Raw genomic sequence first — 22,551 nt, 5'->3', positions numbered from 1 at the left:
GATCACGGCTAACACGCAACACTGCAGTGGGCTTCCGTGGATGGACTAGTGGGTTCCTCTGAGCGCTTGGGATTGCTGGTTCACGAGGGACAGGGCTGGGAGGGCCTATTGGGGTGCGATATGAGCAATCTCCATGTAGTGAAGCTTTTGTAATGATCTCGGATTCATGTGAGCGGGCCTGGCAAGCAAGGAGGGCTACTAGCTTATGTATTCCCTTCGGACTGAGAATCTCATCGCCAAAGAGGAAACATTGCCTGGATGGAGAGGAAGGTGGTCAGCGCCGGATCCGGTAATATCTTGCCTAGGTGGTAATCCTTTCGGGCTTACCTGCCCCCCCTTTCCACCACGCTGGTTCTGTGTCCCATATCCTGGCACAAATTGCTTCACTGAACGCCGAGTCTGTCAATTGAACGTTTTGGAGGCGTCAAAAACACCACTGTACCTCCTACGGGTAGAAGCTTTATATGTCAAGGATCTGTTTGCGGCGCAGTCGGTGTATTTGGTGAGAAACCATATCAGCGCCAAGAACACATCGCTCATCCTCATCCGGAGGACCCGAGTACGGGCGGCTGACCCCGCCAATAAGCTCAGATATATCTGCCCGAGCCCTGACTTATGCGAGTTTTGCATATCCCAGGTATCTCCTCCCTGTTCATTCCCTTGGGAATTCTTGCATGCCAAGCGTCTCAGACAACATGGCAAACCCAGGGGCCATTGTCAAGGGTCTACTCCAATTGGGATCCCAAATTCCGGCAGTTCACAGCTCTGATTTCTGTTTCTCGGTAACTGGCGGAGAATACCAGAGGTAAATATTACGTGTAGCATGACCCAATGCATATGACAATGGCGTTGACGACAAGGCAAGCTGACTTGTTCAGCAGCCAATTTCTGACCACCTTGAACGTTGAGACTGAGTTATATATAGGGAAATAAACTAGTTACCAGCATAGACTAACAGCTAAAGGCTGATCTCCAGGAGCCGTGACTGGTCGCGTGGCATTGCCTGCCGCGCGGCGACACGTTAAATTGCCGGCTCGAACAAGTGTTACCGCACCACCCACGCCACCAACGGCTCTTGGTCTAGTATCAGCTCCAGGGTCCCGTCCAAACGGAGTTCATAATGCCACCCAAGCGGCTTATAACTAGGAAGGCGACCAGCACGCGACTCCCACTGTCTGACTAAGCCGTTGAACGAATCCGATGGAGGTGTGGTGGGGGCTGAGCAACTGTTATTTGACCTTGACACCCCTTACCTTCTCTGTCAATCACACTCTCTCCCTGCGGCCAGCACTGGATGAAGTATGAAGTCTCCACTGGACTCGACACTCACGTACCGTGCCGTCGTACCTACCATCAATTGAGATATCACCATGGATCAACCAGCGCATCATGAAACCGGATTTCTACAGTCACTGACGGCCTTCAAGGTAAACCGCCCCCCACCCGACGAAGAAAGCCCCATGCTTACTGGATCCAACTAGGGCGTCATCTGGGGCCTTTTCGCACTTTGCGTCGTCGCACTGAGCACCCGAATCAGCATCCGACTCGTCTGCTTCCGGAAGCTGTTCGTCGAAGACTACCTGATGATCGTGGTCCTGGGCGTGATGCTGGGCAACGCCATCCTCTGCCAGATCCGGATGGACCTCGTGTACCTGATCGACGCCGTCGGCAACGGCGACATCGACCGGCCCCCCGACTTCCGCGAAGACATGCCCAAGGCCCTGCACGCCGTCCTCGCCAACACCCTGCTCTGCATCCTCGGCATCTGGGCCGTCAAGTACAACTTCCTCCTCTTCTTCTACCGCCTCGGCTCCAAGGTCCGGCTCTTCCGCATCGGCCTGTGGGTCGTCGTCGCCATCACCACGGCCTGCCTCGCCGTCGTCCTTGGCACGACCGACTACCCCTGCACGACCAGCCCCGTGGACTTTCTGATGACGCAGTGTTCGACTGAGGAGGGCATCCAACGGGAGACGAGGGCTACGATCATCAACTGCACCTTTGACATATTTACTGACGTTTTGAGTAAGTCTTAATAGCATTCATCCATAGTTCATTCCGATAGACATCACGGCTTTGGCTAATCAGTCTTTTATTCAGTCATCATCTTCCCCATATCCATTCTATGGAAAGTTAGAATCCCTCTTCGCAAGAAGATCGTGCTGGCATGTTTCTTCGGCATGATCCTGGTCACTATTGGCATCACGCTGGTCAGGGCAACAGTTCGTCACGGAAGGGTGGCGTCGATCAATACACAGGCGCAGAACATGAACTGGGTCTGGTTCTGGTTCACGATTGAGTTTGTAACTGGTGAGTCAAGATTCTCGAGGCTATCCCGGTTGCACGAGGTTATCCCGGTTGCGCCACAAAAGGGACTGGTGTTTAGTCTCTGGAACACCACCGCCCCCTTTTCTGAGGCACACTTGAGACAGCCAGTCACTTACCAAGTATCCTCTAGCCTTCGTCGTTGCTTGCACGGCTTCTTTCCGCTCCTTGTTCGTGCAGATAGATAGGTCGAGGAACGGGAGTCCACTCGGAAACCAAGCAAACGCCGCCCGGCGCCCTTCGACGCCCAGGAGCCCCAAGCGCCGACCCTACGACACCCTGCTCAATACCATCCTCAGCCTGGAAGGAGAGAATGAAAGGGATCGTGAAAGGTATCTGCTGGATTCAGAGCCTCCTCCTTATCAAATGAGCCAGGATGCCTCCTACGAAAACCGGTGGTCCGGACAGTCAAAGGCGGAAACGGACCGCACACGGTCTATAGAGACCTCGTCGTTTACGCAGCCGGGCACGCACAATGCTGGAGGAATGCTGCGTTCAGATGTCCCGTAGTGTTGAGGTGTTTTTGTATGATATGGTCTTGATTCATGAGTACATTTTAAAAAAAGGGCAGCGACAACCTGTTGGAGACAAGGTTGAAATTCCCTCCGTTGTTTGTCACGCCCAAGGGTTTCCGGGTTTTTGGAGGGGCTAGGCATACTACATGGTCTTGAGGATTGTCAAAGTTCAGCTTTGGATGCTGCTGTGGCGCCCACCCAAAAAGATATCAGATATTAAAAAAGTTAAAAACATACAACACCGAGGATTCCCAGGTCGTCACCGACCCTAGTACTAATTCGGCTCTCTGCTGCTTATATATGGGAGAGCGGACGGGATCCCTAGTATTCAGCAGGATATGGTCGTATGTGCTGATTTGTTGTTTTGAAAGGGTCTATAATGGTGAATGCTGGTATAAATCCTCAGGCCACCCTGCAATAGTCACAGCTATTATGGGAGCTACATAATTCACCCGGAGAGATTCACCCTCGAGATGAGGTGGAGGGAAACGCAAATAGCCGATGGGGATGAATATCCATTTGTCCTACGCACTCGATACTCAGTGAATACGGAAACACAGCCATATATCTAACTCCTTGACCATATATGTGAATAAAGGTAACAACCTCGGGTTCTATCTATAGAATATTCAATATAACTGCTGGTTCAGTAAGGCATTTATAGTGGCCAGTTTCGCTCCAGGCCTAAGAGATGCTTTGTACTCTCACTATACTATCAAGATATCTCAACAACAACAACAACAAACAGACATACACAACCCTCAACACAGAGACATACACAAACCAACCATGCTTTTCATGCTCCCTCTACTCGCCTTTGCAGGCCTCTGCACATCCAGCCCTGTCTCCCCTGGTAGAGATGCCGTCGCAAGCAGCGCCTGCGCCACCGCAGTTCCGATCCTCGGCATGTCCTGCACCGACCACACCTCGCCCAACGGCACCCAAGGCGCCCTCTACATCCACAGCAACTTGACCGTTCCCGCTCAAGCCCCGGCGGGATCCAGCGCTCCACGGCCAGCTTCTACCCAGGCGACCCGGGCCAGCCCCCATCACCGAGTGCGGCACCTCCCTCGTCCAAGACGGCAGCCCCAACGACGGCTCGCCCGACGCCGCCGACTGCGCCGCCATCGCCTCCTTCGCCCAGTCCCACACCGGCTTCTGGACCCTGACCCCGGAAAACCTGCGCGCCGACCCCTGGACCGTCGTCGTGGTATACCAGACCTGCGCGCTCGTCATGACCACGCTCGACGGCGCCGTGCCGCGCTGGCCCATCTACGTGGGCGACCAGGACGTCGCGACCGCGGTCCAGAGCGCGTGCGACAAGTACACCAGCGCCAACGGCAAGCTCGACGCCACGGCGGTTATGGGCTGTAATACGTCGGATGGCAGGGGCGGCGAGGATAGGGTGCAGGCTACGTTTTGGCTTCGGAACTCGGCTGGGATCATCACCAAGTGAGCGGGCTACTGCGACTTTGGCCGGAGCAAGTTGCTTCTTACACTGCTTTGCGTTACCATGCCATTCACGAGTTTAGGGTATTAGGTCATGGTAACAGCATGCTGCTACATAAACCTCCATTCACAACATATAAGTGATCCTTATTCATGCCCATCCTCGATTTGAGATTAAAGTGACTAGTATTTCAACATGGCGATAATATCTCATCCATGCTCCTCTGGAACCGGGCTGTGGTATCACAGGGGATGGGAAGAGTGAGTCAACGACTGGTAAGTATTAGTTCATATGACTATGAGATATTGAGCTCAGCCTTTCCTACGTGAATATTAAACAATTTCCACCGTACAAGATATAATGTAATTTTTGAGTTCCTTTCCGCCTCCGAGCTCTTATTTCCACTAACTGAACTCATAGCACCTACATCCACGAATGTTCATTTGCGAAGCATATAGCAAAACCCAACTCTCACAGCTCTTTCGAACCCAACGAAAAAAAATACCTACTATGATTTTTCTACTCCCCTTACTCGCCTTCGCTGGCCTCTGTTCGGCCCGTACTTGTGCCACTGAGCCCAAGATCCCCAACATGACCTGCATCGACTACACCACTCCCAGCGGCACCGACGCCGCCATCCACATCCGCACCAACGCCACCCTGGCTCGTCCACGCCTAGGAAAAGGCCGGCCCGGAAAACAACTCCAAATGGCGTCGTTCTACCCCGGCGACCCGGGCCAGTCCGCCATCACCGAGTGCGGCCAATCCCTCTACCAAAACGGCGACGCCTACGCCCCCACCGCCGCGACGGGGGCCGACTGCTACGCCGTCTGGGCCTGGGTCAAGGCAAACGTCGGCTTCTGGACCCTCACGCCCAACAACCTGCGCGCGGACCCGTGGACCGTCTTCATCATGGAGGGCGAGTGCGCCCTGCTCATGACGGTGGCCGACGGGCAGAAGAAGCCCTACTGGGCCATCTACGTCGGCAACGAGGACGTCGCTGTGATACTGAGTACGGTGATTAGCGCCTATATGGAGTCCAACGGCCAGCTGCAGGTGACGGGTGTCTTCAACTGTCCCACCTCCGACGGGAAGGGCGGGGAGGACCAGATACCGACGACGTGGTGGATCAGGAACTCGCAGGGCATCATCACTTAGTGTGTGCATCGACAGAGTTTCACATACAAAAGACACATGGAAATTTGACCTTCGGTCAAGGGGACGTAGATTTGGGATATCTCCAGCAGGCTGAATTAGGCTGGATAGGATAAATCGATGACTTGTCTTTTCGCTATCTAAATACCGAAACGGTAGTTGTACGCCAGACTTCTTAGAACTAGACTATCCCCTTAATGGCGAGAACGCTGCTTTTGGCACTACTTTCCATGAATGACGAACTGGTTCCCGATCTGTCCGATTAGGCATTGCATCTATTCCAGGACAGCATAGGTATTATGTTCGAATAAATTCCTAGCCATCATATCTAGTGGAATAAACATTATACCAGTAGTATAGGCAATTATTTGGTCCATAGAGTACAGCATAAACGGTGAAAGTAGCGCTGTCGCCATTAAGGGGATAACAGGCGGGGTGGGCGAACCCCCTTTGAAATCCAATTGGATTTTACTGTTATAATAGATATATAGAGCCAATATGATGATCTGCCTTTGGCCATTGGACGTGGGTGAGCATTTCGGGCGACCCAGATCCCGTAAGACAAGGGGGGAAGCTGCAAGACCACAAGAAGCAAAAACTGCCCCTTGGCTGCTGTCAAATCAACCATTCTTGGCGGAGGAACGAGGACAGAATCCGGGGGTTAAAGCATACAATTCAGGTGCCGGTGATACTGGATTCAACGGAATTGAGGACGACTTCATTTTTGCTGTTCGGTGAGACCAAAATGGCTGGCCGTTGCAGCGTTAGCACATGCGCTAACACGCCGGGACGGGCTGTGTCATTCTGGGCAATGAATGAGCTGAGCTGGTTAGCGCGGGGCACAGCCTCCCAGCCGCGGCGATGTTTACGTCGTCACGGGGCACAGCGCAATTGATAAAGGGACGTGGACGTGGCCGGGAGATGCACGTTGAGTCTCTCCCGTTGCAGGGTTCGGAAGAGACCAACATGGCTGCCGTCACTTTCCCTTTGGATTCGCTGCCGGTGGAGATTCTGTGCTGCATCATCCGCCACCTGGACCCCATCACGCTCGTCGCATTCAGCCAGACCTCGTCGCACTACCGCCGGGTCATCAGCCCCTCAAAGTTGAACCATGTCGAACGGCTGCTCGCCTTGGAACTGCTGGAGGAGCATGGCGGCGTGACCACCATCTTCCGCCCGAAACACAATATCATATCGCCGGATTGGCGAGACCCGGCCTGCGACTCGATGCGATGGGCCTGCACGAGCTGCCTGCGTCTCCTGCCACACGCGGCCTTTGGCAATCACTTCATCCTCGGCCTCGGCTACCGAAAACCCGAGCCCGGCTCGCCCGCGGCGGAACCCGTCTCTAGCTGGGAACCGTCCTCGCGCGACGCCCAGTACTTGCAGAGCCTGAAGCGGTACAAGCAGCGGCCCGACGTCGTCTTCGGGCAGAAGCGGCTGCGGCGACAGTACTCCGGGGCGTGCACCGGTAACTACTGGCGCTACGCCACAGCGCGCGACGCCGCCATGCCCCCCGGAAGCGCCGACCCGACATCCCGGCTCCAGCTCCTGATGCAGCCGCCACCGGCGGGCTTCGCGCGGGCGCGGAAGGAGATGGCCGCGTTCGCGCTCGAGCACGAGCGGCGCAACGCGGGCCACAAGCGACACCTACGCCGCTGCCTCGAGTGCAACTGGCGGCGCGGCGAGCTGCGGCCCCACACGACGCGGTACGACGGCACGCTCGGGGGCACGCCCGCGGTGCCCGTCGCGCACAGCCGGCAGCTGTACTACGGGTGCGCGCTGTACCGGTACTTCCCCGGATTCTCGGCCCCCGCCGGGAACGAGGGTCCCCCGATGCCAGACGCCCCCGTCTTTGTCATCTACCGGCAGGACGCCACCCGAGTCCCCTTCACCCTGCACATGGCGCGCTGCCCCGGCTGTGCCCGCTGGCAGGAGCTGCGGGCGTTCCGCGTCGGGGCTTGGTACCCGCGCTGGTCGGTCGGCTACGGCACGCGGCGCGGCGACTTCGAGAACTGGGACGGGCGCGCCCTGGACGGCCCGGCCTTCTTCGACGGGCTCGTCTGCAACCACTGCCTCGCGGCGTCGGGCGCCGCTGGGACGGAGCGGCTGCGCCACGAGCTCCTGGGGTTCTGGCTGGGCTGCGCGAACCGCCGGCTCGCGGACCTGGCCGACCGGCTGCGGTCGGGCTTCATGCAGCTCTACTACGCCGTCATGAACGTGTCGAGGAAGTACCCGTGCAAGCGCGTCATCCTGAAGGAGATCATCCCGGGCGTCATCGCCCCGGCCTTCTTCTCCAGCCCGCCGCACGAGTTCCTGCCGGGCAGCCGCTACTTCGAGCCGCCGCCGGCGGACCTGGCGTTCTACCGGCTGCGGTACGGGCAGTGGCTCGACGCGTTCGAGCAGATCAAGGACGACGCGGACATGCAGGAGTTCTTTTCGCTGCGGGAGGGGTTCTTGGAGCGCCAGGAGTCCATCCTGGACGAGTCGTATGATGCGACCGAGGCGCACTATATATGGTTGTATAAGTGCAAGAAGGCGGTGCTGGAGAATCCGCAACTGTTGGTCGACTGGGCCCTGGCTCGGGATGGGGCGACCTTGTCTTGAGTATGTAGATTCTGTCAGCGACCAAACTTAAGGACAGAAAGTAAATAGATGTAAATGTATTGCCTTTTTAGCCTCACCCTGGGTATGCCAACTATTTTATATATCATCCCTTTTAGTGCTCGTATAATTATCCCCTTAATGGCGATAGCGCTGCTTCCACCGTTTTATGCCGTACTATATAAAGTAATAATTATTATAAATATAATACCTAAATTATTCCGGAATAGATATAATATTTAATCGGATAAACCGGGAATTAGCTAGCTATTTATAGCAAGTAATGCCAAACGCAGCGTACTCGCCATTAAGGGGATATTCCCGGTGCTAGTTTAATCCCGGCCACCTGAACCCAAGGTGGATTGTTGTTTGCTTGATGTTCCTCGCCAACAGAGCAAACAAGGGCCCTGACCCTGGCCTTTGCCTGCCCTGTCCGCCTGAGGGCAAACGCCCGGTTATTAACGACCGAATGGCTACTTAAACCAGCTCGCCAGTACGCTTGGAGACTTCATAGCTTTGAAGGGATAGGGGGCGATGAGGTCTAAATTATCGCTATTCAAGGGTGGCGCAGGCTTACTTCTAATAATAGAACACAGCCTGTACACATTTATCCCTTAGCTCGATCGATCATTTGAATAAAGGGATTGGCTGGACAGCTATGTTTGCTAATTTCGTCCCCTCGGTTCATACACTCAGCTCTCTGCCTTCTCTCTCGGTGTTCCATATAGTTCCCGAGTATGCCGCGCAGCCAGATCTATTGTTGCATCTGCGGCGGCCCCTTCTTGGAACCCAGCGCCCGGTACGTATAAGAAAGACCGTATGCAATGTCATCATCGGGCCTGGTCTAACTAAAATCACGACAGTGACGACAACTCCAAGGATTGGCTCACTCGTGTAGTGGTGTTGACGACTGGCCACACCACTCCAGACGATGCTACTATCAAACTCGACACGTTTCGCTCCCACCCGTCTGTTCCTTTCCCGGAGCTGCACCCCGAACATGCCCAACGCCGTGTTCTGCAGCTCCCCGCAGACTACCACGAGCGCAACGTCTTTCCCGTCGTGGCCTCGGGCGAGAACGCCATAGCCATGGACATCAGCATGGGCGGTGGCCATCTGTACTTCCCCGTGCACCAACTGTGTTCCCATCTGGCCCAGCGCTTCATGAGTAGCCGACCAGTGTCGCGGGACACGTTCCAGGCACAGCCCGGCGAGGAAATATCCTCGGTCAAGCAGCTGTGGGAAGTCTTGCTTCATCGCATGCCCAGCTCAAGAAGTCAGTACATTCTACCGGAACCGCACGACTATTATGGGGGTACTGGCTGTCGGAATGTCTATTGGGAACCGGATGATGGTGAGCCGGAAAACGGCAAGGTTAGTTAACCGTTGCTTATTGAGAGTTTCCTCGCACCACCCTTTTCGGACATGTTGTGCTTACAGCAACCACAGTTGTTAGAAGTAGCGCCATTGGGCTTGGCCAACATGACCGAAGCAATCCTTCAAAATATCCAGCCGGAAGCATTCGAAAGGCTGAAGGCGGAGATAGGCATTACCGAAGAGGAGACGGTAGGTTATGGTCAAGACTGGTGGTGCGAAGCACTCGCGAACAAGAAACGGCTGCCCTGGCTCTGGGACTTGGATAGTGAGGTCGTCCGCGAAAAGCAAAGAAACGGCGGCCATTGGGACTGGGAGCTTCTCGTGCGTAAGCTCTCGAAGCCCAAAATTCACGAGCCCAGTGACGAGACTCTGAATCTACCGGTGGGCTGGCGTAACCGCCGCCGGATTTGGCGTTGTCTCGAAGAGGCAAGGGTTGGCGATATGTCGCAGGAGGATGGAGACAGGGGGTCGCCCCTTAACGCGCCTAGCGCGCTACGCAAGACATTTTATTTATATATTTATTAATACGGTAGCACCTTTTTTTTATCCTTTCTTTTTTTCCTTTAAACAGTACTTTAATACTTAATATACTATTCGAACGCTCTTTATAGTGCGATAGTTATAAGCCGGCGTTTTCTATTAAATAAGCTCGTTATTATTATTATACCGCTTATTTTATTAAACCCTGCGTATTAAAAAGCGATTTTAGATCTGTGTTTTCTTATACCTTTTTATTTTCTCATTATTTCCACGACGCCCACTATATTTAAACTTTTTATTAAACTAGTTAATATTAGGCTCGAAACTAAGCGAAACTAATTAAATTAGTATAACTCGCTTAAAATAAATGCTTTTAAGCGTAGCATTTAAATACACCTTAATCTTAATACACTTAACGACGCCTATTTTTATAATAAACCTAAACTACGCATAATCGATAAAATTAAGCAAGGTTTAACTAAAAACTTTTAATTAACAAGCGAGACTAGTTTAATAAACCCTGTAATAAACGCATATACGGCGGTAAAAAACTCGGAGCCGATATACGACACGTTTATCGACGATATTATTAAGCATATTAAACTTAAACAAAATAAATAGAGTATAAAAATATACCGCTATATAATAACGTGGTTTACCACTACGCGACGTATATTACTTAGCGACGCACCTTTTTTACTTTTCGACCCTTTTATATAAATTAATTTAATCATAACGTTTAAAATTAATTAAAACTATTCGCTATCCGATTCCTCGCTTAATTTTATATCCTTTTTATATGTTTACGTATTATAACCTGTTTCGCCGTAAATATTATAGCGTTTTTTACCGGTCGCCCTCCGTTTTAACGAACCCTTATTTTTATTTTTATCGGGCGCTAAACGCTTTTTTTTTACTTTTTCGTTTTATAGCTGCTAAGATTCCTTAATAATAAGGGCTTTTTTAAACTGGACTCGCGATTTTTTAGCTCTCTGGCGCTTAAAAAGTGTTAAATTAGCCTTTTTTAATATATATATCTTATCGTGTATAAAGGTTATTTTATAGATTATTTTAGTTATACTTTTTATTATTTAGTTTACCGTATTTAAAATCGGCGTCGGAGAGCTTTTTTAATAGGTAAATACCCTTTTTTTAATATAAATAGAGTGCTTAGTTATTTATTAGTGGTTAAACGGCGTTTAAAAGTCGTAGGTATTAGCCGTTCCTAGACGGGATAGGTTAAGTATAGGCGTTTAGAGACGTATATTTAGCTTATTAATTACCTCGTTAAGGTTATAAGGTATTAAATTAAATGCGTTAAATCTAAATTTAATATTAGCTTTCGTAAAAATAGTAAAATACGCGGCTTTAAAAGCGATAAAGAATTCGAGCTTAGTAATATAGTTTATAAAAGCCTTAATAAATAGCTCGATTTTTTTCGAATAAGTACGTTTTAAAGGCGAATAAAGTGCTATATTAAAAGGTTAAAGTAAATATAATAAATGGGGAGGTATATTAATAATAATAATATCGTTGTTTTAATAATATATTTCGAATTCGGCCGAAATATAGCTCTCGTAACCGTTAAGAATTAGGAGGCGGTAGCGATTTTTCGTTTACGATTTAATATATTTATCGAAGTGCTTAATTTAGTTTAAACTTATCTCGTTATTAGTTTAATTATTAAAAGTCGGCTTAATTATTTAATCGCCCGGTAAATCGGTTTCGCGGGACTAGTTCGCGAGGTAATATTAACTTTAAACGATTAAAAACGGCGGAATATATTAGCTTTACGAATTAATATATTTAATCGCCGTTATTTATTCCCGATTATTAAGTTAGTTCGATTTCGTTTTTTTACGCTATTTAACGCGTATTACGATAAGTATTAACCCGATTATATTTATTATAAAACCGGTTTCGTCGAAATTTTAAATATTTTCGTTAACGATCCCGTATTTCGCCTTTATATTTACGACCAGCGTAAACCAGGTAAAAATAACTTTAAAATCCTTATAAAAAGCTTTTTAATAATTATACCGACGATTTATTTTAGTTTTTAAATCCGGGTTACGGTTAATAAAACGCTTAACTTAATACTTACCGACGCGGTCGCCGCCGCGTAACGCGGTAAAAAAATTAGCCATATTTTTTATATTAGCGAAATCGGGAAGTATTCCTCGGATATTTAAATTAATTATATATTTACGAAGTACCTCTTTTTTAATTAGATTTATTTTACGTCGTTTCGGTCGGATTTCGCGTTTTAAAATTCGGCCGTAAATTCGATAACATAAAGTTAATTCGGGTATATTATAAACTTTTATTATTACTTTTTAGTTTATTTAATTCGGTCCGTTTCGTATCGCTTAAAATATTAAAACTATCCGATCTTTTTAGGATTAATTAAGCATTATAGTTATAAAAATATTACGCGTTAAAGTTTAATTATATTAAAATTAAATTAAGGTGCGTCGCTAAGTAATATACGTCGCGTAATAGTAAACCACGTTACGGAAAAATGCTTTTATTATTATTAATAAGTAAATTAAGTTTACGGTTTCGAAAGCGTACGTTAACGTAATTTATAATAATATTTACGAGTTAAACTAATTATTTACGCTTTAAAATATTATTCGCTAGTTTAAATAATAGTTTAAACCTTTCGCGAGTTCGTATATTACTTTCGTTCGAAATTAATATAATAAACTTTTAAAACGAACTAAGCTAAGGGGAAAGGATTTTTAGTTTTAACTAATATAATAGAGTAAAGCTTATATAAACGCGGTTTCTAAGAGAATCCTTAAAGTGTAGAGATATTTAATAACCCGTATATAGTTTAAAGCGATTAATAAGCGATTAATACGAGGATAAGGTTAACGTCGATTAAAAGAACTCGACTATACGAAGTAAAAAAGATATACGCTAATAAATTTAATTATACTAAGCTCGCTATTAAAAAAGCAGGTAAAACGGAACGAACCGAAGAAAAAAAAATTTATTCTATGCTTCGCTTAATAATAGGCGAAAAGAGTACGGATTAATTAATAATCGTAAATCGTAAAGCTTATTAAGTTATAATTACCTTTATAGACCTCGTTTCGATACTCGGCCACGCTATCGTTAACTATTAGCGAACTATTACTCTTTAAAGTATACTTTTATTAAAAGGACTAAAGGTAAACCCTTTAACCGGTTAATTTAATTAAACTAAGAGGCGTACGCGGAGATTAAATACCGATTAAATTCCGATACTAAATAAGCCTCGCTACGTTAATAGTTTATTAAGCTTAGCTAGATTAATTTAGGCAGCTTCGCACGAAGAGAAGTATTATACGCGATTATTAATTACACGCTCTTTAGCGTTAAAAAGGATTTTAATATATCGGTTTATTAGAATTAAAAAACTATATAACCTTTTATAATTAACCCTAATCGATAGTTATAGCTTTTATTATATCGTTAATAGCGAGAACTTATTAATGCTAGGGTTTTTAATGCTAGCCTCGGCTAATAAATTTATAAAAGTAGGTATAACTACGTTTCCAATTAAAAAGTACGGGGTAAAAATTATAAAGAATACCTTTATAACGCGAGGCGAGCTAACCGACCTTAAACTTAATAAGGTAACATTAATCGAAGGCTTTTATATTAATATTATCTCCGAACCGCTTTTAAAAAGCGTTAATATTTAATACTATAAAAAAGATTATACGCTACGGGTGGAACCGCTAAAAAATAATATCGTAATACGAAAGCTTATAAGAAAAAATAACTTAGTTTTTATCGAATATAAGCCTTTATTTACCTCTTATACTAATCTCTCACTAATAAATACAGCCGGCGTAATAAACACTTATATAATAATAAAACGCTTTATAGCGAATAAAAAGCCCGTAAAGAAAGTTTATATAAAAATAAATTTAAGAGAAAAATAGTATGCGAGAGCAGGATATTTAGGTCTAGAAGCTTTTATAAAGCTCGTGTACGTAATTAAAAGTATTTCGATTAAAGGTTTAACGTAGTTAAAATACGAAACATATATAACGTCGCTTATAAAACGCGTTATTTCGCGAAGACCTACTAAAAGAGCACTTAAACCCTTTTACCGTATACTTTAAAACCTTTTCGAGTACCTTTTAAAGTACGAGTTTTTAAAATATATACTACTATTAAAAAATAACTATAATAATAAAATATAAGCGTACCCTACGAAATCTCGCTCGTACACGAAGCTATTTAAAATAATAAAAAGATTTAAGCGATATATTTAATATAAATATAGTCTCTTTATATATTACTTTAAATATAATAGAAAAACTAAACTGTTAAGAATTTAAAAAAACACTTAATATAATCTCTAGTACGAAAAGAAAGGCATTATTATAAAATAAAAGCCCGTAAACACTAAAAAGCCGATAGGTGGTTAAAAGCGAATAGGATAAAAGGTAGTAAACGTCGCTTTTAAAATAAGAATAAGCGTTAATTTATTAAAGAGCCTATAGCCCGAAATTGTTTAAATAGTTACTAGGCTATTAAATATATATCTTATTTAATCTTAACGGTGGCGGAGCCTTAATAAGGTGTTAGATTCGTGGTTTACGAGCTATTTTAAATAGTATAATCCTGCGTAGGTTAAAGCTTTTTAAATAGATTTAAGGCTTAATTAAAGCGGCGTATAAAGGTTCGAGTATAAAGCTTATATACTCGATCGTGATAAAACTAAAAGCCGGCTATATAAGAAGTTTAAAGTATTTCTAAGGGGTTATATAAGGTACTTAGTAAACTACGAAACTATTAATATTTACCGTATATAGATTCCTAAACTAACGAGAGTTATTATTTCGCGCGATATTAAGTTTAATAAGGACCTTTTTTACCGAGAGGGGGAAAAAAGGGAGCTAAACCGGAATAAAGAGCTCGTCGAAAAAGTCGAAAAGATTACGCTCTTTCCGAATTTTAAACTATTACCGTATATTACCTTTACTTTTTAAACCTTAGTATTATAAAAAGAGTTAAATAATTTTACCGATCCTGTTTTTCGTTCTGGAGGGCTTAAAAGGCTAGTCCCTTTAAATTTAAAGGGTGCGGCAGCTTTCGATACGCTTATTAATAAAGCCTCGGGGGTAAACTTAGTATTTAAATTACGTTCGAAAAATTATAGAGCCGAGCGTAATAATACGAGTAGCACGGGATTTTTATCGCTAGGCCGTATACTTAAACCGGAAAAAGAGTCCGGAGTAAAAAAGCCGGCTAAAAGCCCGGAAAAGGGAATCGAAATAAGTAAGCCACCGTTACTTATCTTCGGAAAACGCTAAACGAGCGAGCTTATTAATATAAAGAGCCCTAAAAATCCGGAAGCTTTTAAAAACGAAAAGCAGCGTAATCCGATAAGAAAAAGGAGTAATAAGTTCTTAAAAATATTTTTCCTACTATAAAAAATATTTAAAACGAAATTATTATAGCTGTACTATTAAAAATAATAAAAACGTTTATATTTAAACGTAAACCGCGTGCGCGCTATTAAAGGCGTATAAGAGGGTCGTAGGAACTTAATTAAAAGCGATTACGTTCACTACGGCCAAGGAAATAAAAAAGTAGTAACACTAAAAACACGTTTTTCGTGCTAAGCAGCGAAATAAAGTTAAATAACCTATAAATACTAAAGGATTATAATAGATTAATTTTCCGTATAGCTCCTACGGTAGCCTCGTATATGTTTTTTACTACCTATTTTTTTAATATTAATAAAGCGCTATTATTAAAAAACAGAAAACACCGCACTATTTATACCACCGTTACGAAGGCATATTTATTAAAAAAAGTAACTAAAAAGGTAATATTTAAGCCTTATTTAAAACTACTTTTACGCTTTTAAAATAAAATAATTACTTATCTTAAAAAAGAGCAGTTTATAGCCGCTATTAAACGAAAAATTAATAACCTAATAAAAATAAGGGCTTAAGAAGTTATTAAGCGCCCTTATAATAGTACCCTATTATTATTAAAATAAGTGTTTACCGATAAATTCGACGAAAATAACGTTTATATACTATATAAAACTCGGATTTACGTACGAAGCGATAAGTAAAATATAAACTTACTCGCGAACATATATACTATAATACTAGCCGCGCGATTTTTTCGAATTATAATAGTTTTAATTACGAAATTTAACCTAAAAACGAAACAATTCGATATAATTAATATATTTTTTAATACGACCTTCGCTAAAAGATCTTTATCGGTATACTATAAGCTCCTTTTAAAGTACGAGCAGGCCGGGATATATATTAAGCTTTATAAAACCCTTTACAAATTAAGAGAGTCTCCGTTATTATAATATAACGATTTCTTTAACACTTTTCGTAAACTAAGCCTTATTAGTTTAAAAGAGAAACCCTATTTATTTTATAATAAAAAGCGTATAATATTCGTGGTTTTTTATATAAATAATTTCTTGGTCTACTACCGGAAATTAAAGCAGGATAGAGCCAATAAGCTAATAATTAATATTAAGTAAATATACGAGGTTAAAGACTAAGGTAATGTAGCTTACTACTTTAACGTGCGTATAGTTAAAGATAAAGTTAATAAACATTTCTAGCTATCTCACAATGTTTACTTAAAAAAAGTAATAATTAAATATAATCTAGAGGCATTACGGGCTACGGTAATATTTTTACCGACCGAGGAGCTATTAAAATATATTAGCGAAACATTAAAATCGCGGATTAAGGTATATTAAAAACGAATTAAATTATTACTTTATAACTTTATTATAATTCGCTTTAATATTATATTTACGTGCTTATAATTATTAAAGTTCTTAATAAACTTTAACGAAAAGCATTTTAAGGCCGCTAATTAATATATCCGGTACGCTTACGGCACTAAGTTCGTAGTAATCTTTTTCGAAAAACAGGAAAACGGCGCTTAAGCGTTAATTATAATAAACGACGCCTCTTTCGCGGATAACCTAGAAACGCGTAAATCGTTTTATAAGTATATTATTATACTATTTAGTAATCTAATCGTATAAAAAGTAGCTCGGCAAGACACGGTTATTATATCGACTACGAAGGTAGAATTACTAGCTTTATAATAAGTAATAAAAGAGTTAGTTATATTTAAACGTTTATTTAAAAATTTAAAGCTAGTATTTAACACCCCGTTCTCGATATACTACGATAATTAATAGATTATTAAGCTGGTTATAAATTAAGGGGAAAGGATTTTTACGAAGCTAAGGCACGTAAATATTTAAAACCTTTAGTTACGATAAGAGTATTAAAAGCGAGCTTTTTAAATAACCTACCTTACTATAAAAGATATACTAGTAAATAAACTAACGAAAAACCTTCTACGTATTAAGTTTAAATATTAAAGAGAACTCTTAAACTTATAAGATATTCGGTAGTTTAATTATATATTATAAAAAAAGTAGGCACGAAGCGATAGCGGGATAATTATTATAATCACCGAATTTTTATTAATTTAAAGAGTCGAACCTCGAAGGATAAAAACTATTAGGGTATGAAAGCCCGCGAAAAGTCTTAATAAACACGCTAGCTTAATTAGTTTACGTATTTTAAACGCGAAAAAAAAATAAAGAACGCTATAAAATATTTACTACTATTAATAGTAACACGCTAATAATAATAAAACGAAGGCTAACTACTTAGTTTAACTCGGAGTTAGTATTAATAAAAAAATCTTTAGAGTCGAATTTTATCGGGGTAGGAAAAAAGCTTTTAAAAGCGAGGCGCTTTTTAGTAAAACGACCACGTATATTAAAACTAGTACTACGCGAGGGCGTAAATAAAAAGCTTAAGATAAGCGAGGCGCTTAACGGGTTACTAATTTTACGTTAAGTATTAACGATAATAGGCTTGTTAATACTATTATAAAAATAGTGGGCTTAACCTATAACCTCGACGTTTATAAGCGTACGGAAAATATAGCGGTATTCTTTAAGCTGTTTTTATAAGTATTATTAATAAACAAGGTTAGATTACTAAGTATTTTAATAAGCTTACGCTAGTTTTACCTTTATTTTAAATAGCGTAGTTAACGGCCTTTTTAATAAGGTAACGGGCGATACGGTAAGCGGTTACGAGGGCAGGGTTTTCGCAGTTAAATTATATTAATATATTAAAAATATATTAAATAGCTTATAAGGATATGTATACGTAATTATATCGGTAATAATTAAAATATTTAATAATATTAAAACCGAGGGTTTTACGGTAACGAAAAGCTTTTACGGTATTAAAAAATACCGAGCGTAAACAGTTTATATACGTATTACGGCGTACTTTATTAGGCTGAATAAACTTTTAGCTCTTACCCGAGGAGCCCCGAGGGGCTCGACGGCCAGCAAAAATCGGCGTACTTGGTTGCACAAGCGAGCTGGCGCCGGCAGGGAGCTCACCGCGCGCGACGGCGGCATCCAGGAAAGCCATAATGGCCTGGCGCTGGTCATCGCTTATGGCGACGGGCTCGGCACGCGTCTCAAAAAGGCTTAGCGGGCTTGGCAACAGGGCCTGCGGGCTTGTTGGCGGGCTTGGCGACAGGCTTGGCAAGTGTAACAACGGGCTCCCTAGTAGTAACGGCAGGCAAGGCGATAGACAGCTCAGCATGTTTGGCATGCTTGGCGGAAGACTGGTTAAGTTGCGAAGCACGCTTAGTACGCTTAGCCTTATAACGAGCTTTTTTTAGCATTCTTTTTGCGCTGGGCTCGGCTTATAGCGATAATTTATCGGAGATCCTTTAAAAAAGGGAGCATTTCGTTATTATCTTTATATTTATAAGGTAGCTTAGCAGGGCTACGGGGAGGATCGTTATCTTTTCCTTTTCCGCTAATATTAATAGCGTGTAAGCTAGGGGCAAAATTTATAACTTTATATATTAAAATTAATATCGTAAAACCGTCTAGGCGCGTAGTATCGATTTATCGGTAAATATAATAAGTCGAGCGGTGTAAAAGTTTTTATAAAATAAGTTTAAAGTAATAATTATAAACTATTTCGTAATTAATAAGCGTTTATAAGCGAGGCGTAATATAAGGATTTATATACGTAATAATAAAAGCACGAAAAAAAAAAGAAAAAAGCTAGGCTAATTAACTACGCTTAGAAATACTTTATAGTATATTACGAAGCAGCTAATTATTTATTTAAAGCTACACTTATTATTTATATTAATAATTATTACGAGCGGAATATATTATATTCACCTTAATAAGTTAAGACTTCTATTTTTTAAATAAATAATTACTAAAGTACCTTTACCCTGCGATTATTAGCTTACGATAGCTTTAATCTCACCTACGTGAATAATTAACTTACTTAATAAACTAATTAAGGGGTATATCGCAAGAGGATAAAAACAAAGGGTCGCCCTTTAACGCGCCTAACGTACTACGCAAAACATTTCATTTATATATTTATTAACACGGTAACACCTTTCTCTTTTATCCTTTCTTCCTTTCCTTTAGACAGCACTTTAGCACTTAATATACCATCCGAACGCTCTCTGCCGTGCGATACGATACAACTTCTTGAGAAACTAAGATGTTTGTAGACGCGCATATGGTGGGCCATATTCCCATTGAAGAGTTGTGTAAGGCTTTCAAGGGGTGTTTTCCAGGGGGCGATGCCCTATCTTTTATAGTCGAGAACACGCTACCGACTCCCGCAGCTATCTGGTATGGATCGGTAAACCATCACGCTCAGATTCCAATTGCTTCACAGCACGGTTCAGGAGCAGCTGCGAAAATTCAATGAAGCTTGGCACATGAGCGCCAAGTATGAATTCTGCTAGCTTACTTGCTACTTATAGGTCCGTATCAACGCCGAATGCCTATTTAGACCGGTACACACCATAATCCCCGAGCAAGCACCCAGGCCGTTCGTCCCCTGTTAGCCGTTCTCCAAACCGCTCTCCTCTCCCTTTCCCATCTTCAACGCCATCCATGCAACTGCTCCGCCCACGCCGTGATGTCGTTGGGCCGCAGCCGCGCCGCCTAGTCCTGGTAGTACTGCTGCTGCCGCTGGTAATCCTGGATGGCGGCCGTCCAGCTCGTGTCGTACGGGTTGTAGCCCGGATAGCGGCCGTCGGCGCTGGGGAGCGCCAGTCGACGACGCCCGGGCGGATGTAGGCGCTGTTTTGGTTGGCGAACCGGTCGCTGCCCCAGGCGTAGTAGGGCTGGTACGGGTTGTACGACATGCTGGGCTATTCTTTTCTTACTGTCCTTTTTGGTATTTGAATCTTGTGGTGTTGGGGTTCCTGTTTTGGTGTTTACACTTGATGTTCGTTGTTATTCTGTGGTTTGAAAAGGGAGAACCTTGCAAGTCCCCTTTTATACGAGCTATCCGGGTATGTTGCTCATTCGTATTCATTGATGCTGTTCTTGCAATACAGGCACGTCTTGAGTCAGAACTGGATATGCCAATGTTGCTGGACGCTCTCGGATGTAAGATTGTGTCTTTTCTGGGGACTTAATCATTATTATATTGTCGATACAGTATTGTCTAAACTATTTCATGTCGGTAAATCTGCTAGGTTAGGAGGCAACATTAGTCACGAGAACCAAGGTATAACATCATATAATTCATATACGGTTCAAAGCACAATAACCAGCCGTAAGGTCCAAGGAATGCACCGTAGAAACGACGCACCAAAACCAAGTTCAGGTTCTGTGTCGGGTTTTCCTAATCCGTTATTCAAATCCTACCCACTGGCTCCTCGCGGTGTTCGTCACTCACTTCATGTCAACATTGGTGCCACCACCAAAGCCTAAAATTAGTAGTGCATTTGTACCCTGAATTCTCACAGGGGGCTGCTCAAGTCTAGGACGGAGAGTATAGCATCGCACACAGCCGGTGCCGCCATGATGCCTTAACTGGACACTCGAAACATGAACGCTGACGAGATATCCGTCATATAGAACCTACAGGATAAGCTTGGGATTGCTCCAGCAGTACTCAAAACCAACTAGAGAACACTAGCTTCACTCCGAGTTTCTACAACACGGAGGTCTTGTCCCTGTTGTGTTCACAGCAGGGTCCGAGCCAAGCCAAGCGGACCTGGCTTCTATGCAAGGTGCAAGGCCGGCCCGAGGGAATCTGTACCAGTTAGAATCAAACTTGGATGAGTTGTGGCGTACGAAGTCAGTATCAGATCAGGCATGTGAGAATACTGGTATAGTATTTGGCAGGGAATAGAATGATAGTACTTAACTTGTAGCAATGCCAGCAGAGCTAGTTTGCAACTGATATGTATTGGCCAGCTACTAAAGCGGCTTTAAAATCAGGGCGACGCAAAGGCTGAAGATAGCAATGCCAAAGGTTCAAAGCAACTAACATAGGGGGTTATAGCAGAAGTAACGACGAATTTTCCACGTACACATAACCATACGCAACACAGCAATGCCGACTGTAATTTAGAGAAACGAGGAACCATTAGGAATTCTCTGTGACGACGCAGGATTTCGGAGTTGGCAGAATATTCTGCCCGTGCAGATTTACTGGTGCACCTCGCGCGCACGATTCATAATCCTTGGAGCTTGTTGCTTAACCCACCGATGACCTTTTATGGATATTGAGATTGGGATCCTTGCATGTTGGTATTTAGCTGTACAGTGGGCATATTCTAGGTGTTTCTCAGGGTTGACATGATCGGAAGCCGCCGCAACTTCGACGGTTCTCCTAGGCCCACAGTACTCCGCCAAAGGCTAGTTCTGCCCATGCATCGTCCCTGGTGGGCAATACTTGCTTCCTCAGTGGGGAGATTGTATGGGTGCGTGTGTATGTTAGGATGTAGCAACGGCCACAAAGTCTAATTGCTATGCTTGCATAGTCTGCTTGGGTGCCTATTCGGTAATTTACGGAATGGACTATTGATTCGGATATCAATGGTAGGTATGCAAGCCTTGACATCTCGTACCTCAGATCTGTGTTACCACGCATATCTCCGAGCTGGTCCGGAGTCTTATGGAACGCACATCTAGCCGGCTGAAGCATGTAATAGGATCAAGCATCCCATATAGCCTCACATCACGTCGCTGTGCCACGGGGGAGGGCCCCACGTCGCACACGTGTTTCACCGACGGGATGGCGGCTGTTCACAATGGTGGGCAGGGCCGGCGTGCGTGAAGGTTCAGCCAAGAGATCCAGGGCTGGTAGACACGGCGTACTGATCGGAGCCACATTTCGATCAGCTTCAGTATTTCTACATTGTGTGGACATGGGGCCGCGTGTCGGCGCTGACAACCATCCATCCAGTACACGTTGGCTGGCGGCGTTTGAAGTTGGCAGGGATCGGCGGCGGGACGGTCCGCTTTGCTACGTGCTAATCTTAGGACGTGTTTACTTTTTGTCAGCCAGCTTAACTTTCTGCCGCGCACGTCCCCTTAAAGGGGCTAGAAGCATATGTCCGGTGACGGCCTCCTTTTTCTACATATCAGCCGATAGTTTAGCAGTGTGTTTACTCAATCCTTTGGCTGAAAGAGAAAAAAAGCCGGCTGACCGTTATCTCGTCTTTTTTCGTCTCGTCTCATCAACCGACTAATCCTATCGACCTACTCAGCTTTTTTTCGATCAGCAGTATCAGCTACGATTTTCCAGCTGATCCAGCTTTTCGACT

At 44.1% G+C, this 22,551-nt stretch overlaps 7 protein-coding genes across 7 annotated transcripts; 6 read left to right on the top strand and 1 right to left on the bottom strand.

The window, feature by feature from the left end:
• Positions 1–1,370: 1,370 nt before the first annotated feature.
• Positions 1,371–2,832, top strand: PG986_006475 (uncharacterized protein; the record flags this gene model as incomplete). The annotated part of the gene is made up of 4 exons (XM_066842697.1): positions 1,371–1,427; positions 1,482–2,022; positions 2,098–2,307; positions 2,456–2,832. The coding sequence occupies 4 exons, from the start codon at positions 1,371–1,373 to the stop codon at positions 2,830–2,832; spliced, it is 1,185 nt and encodes a 394-aa protein (XP_066702559.1).
• A 794-nt stretch (positions 2,833–3,626) lies between these two features.
• On the top strand, positions 3,627–4,293 carry PG986_006474 (uncharacterized protein; the record flags this gene model as incomplete). Its single annotated transcript, XM_066842696.1, is given in 2 exon segments — positions 3,627–3,812; positions 3,826–4,293. 2 exon segments carry the CDS (start codon positions 3,627–3,629, stop codon positions 4,291–4,293), a joined length of 654 nt encoding a protein of 217 aa, XP_066702558.1.
• A 504-nt stretch (positions 4,294–4,797) lies between these two features.
• On the top strand, positions 4,798–5,445 carry PG986_006473 (uncharacterized protein; the record flags this gene model as incomplete). The annotated part of the gene is made up of 1 exon (XM_066842695.1): positions 4,798–5,445. One exon carries the CDS (start codon positions 4,798–4,800, stop codon positions 5,443–5,445), a length of 648 nt encoding a protein of 215 aa, XP_066702557.1.
• A 963-nt stretch (positions 5,446–6,408) lies between these two features.
• On the top strand, positions 6,409–8,049 carry PG986_006472 (uncharacterized protein; the record flags this gene model as incomplete). The annotated part of the gene is made up of 1 exon (XM_066842694.1): positions 6,409–8,049. The coding sequence occupies one exon, from the start codon at positions 6,409–6,411 to the stop codon at positions 8,047–8,049; it is 1,641 nt and encodes a 546-aa protein (XP_066702556.1).
• Positions 8,050–8,783: 734 nt separating this feature from the next.
• PG986_006471 (uncharacterized protein) lies at positions 8,784–9,429 on the top strand (the record flags this gene model as incomplete). Its single annotated transcript, XM_066842693.1, has 2 exons — positions 8,784–8,845; positions 8,910–9,429. 2 exons carry the CDS (start codon positions 8,784–8,786, stop codon positions 9,427–9,429), a joined length of 582 nt encoding a protein of 193 aa, XP_066702555.1.
• A 99-nt stretch (positions 9,430–9,528) lies between these two features.
• PG986_006470 (uncharacterized protein) lies at positions 9,529–9,796 on the top strand (the record flags this gene model as incomplete). Its single annotated transcript, XM_066842692.1, has 2 exons — positions 9,529–9,748; positions 9,783–9,796. 2 exons carry the CDS (start codon positions 9,529–9,531, stop codon positions 9,794–9,796), a joined length of 234 nt encoding a protein of 77 aa, XP_066702554.1.
• Positions 9,797–19,767: 9,971 nt separating this feature from the next.
• PG986_006469 (uncharacterized protein) lies at positions 19,768–20,133 on the bottom strand (the record flags this gene model as incomplete). The annotated part of the gene is made up of 1 exon (XM_066842691.1): positions 19,768–20,133. The coding sequence occupies one exon, from the start codon at positions 20,131–20,133 to the stop codon at positions 19,768–19,770; it is 366 nt and encodes a 121-aa protein (XP_066702553.1).
• Between the last annotated feature and the right edge of the window lie 2,418 nt (positions 20,134–22,551).

Source organism: Apiospora aurea, assembly GCF_038362705.1.
Source record: "Apiospora aurea strain CBS 24483 chromosome Unknown utg000004l_segment0_segment0, whole genome shotgun sequence".
Classification (NCBI taxonomy): Eukaryota; Fungi; Ascomycota; class Sordariomycetes; order Amphisphaeriales; family Apiosporaceae; genus Apiospora; species Apiospora aurea.
Note: the sequence above shows the minus strand (reverse complement) of the source record. Positions and strands in the feature narration are given on the sequence as shown.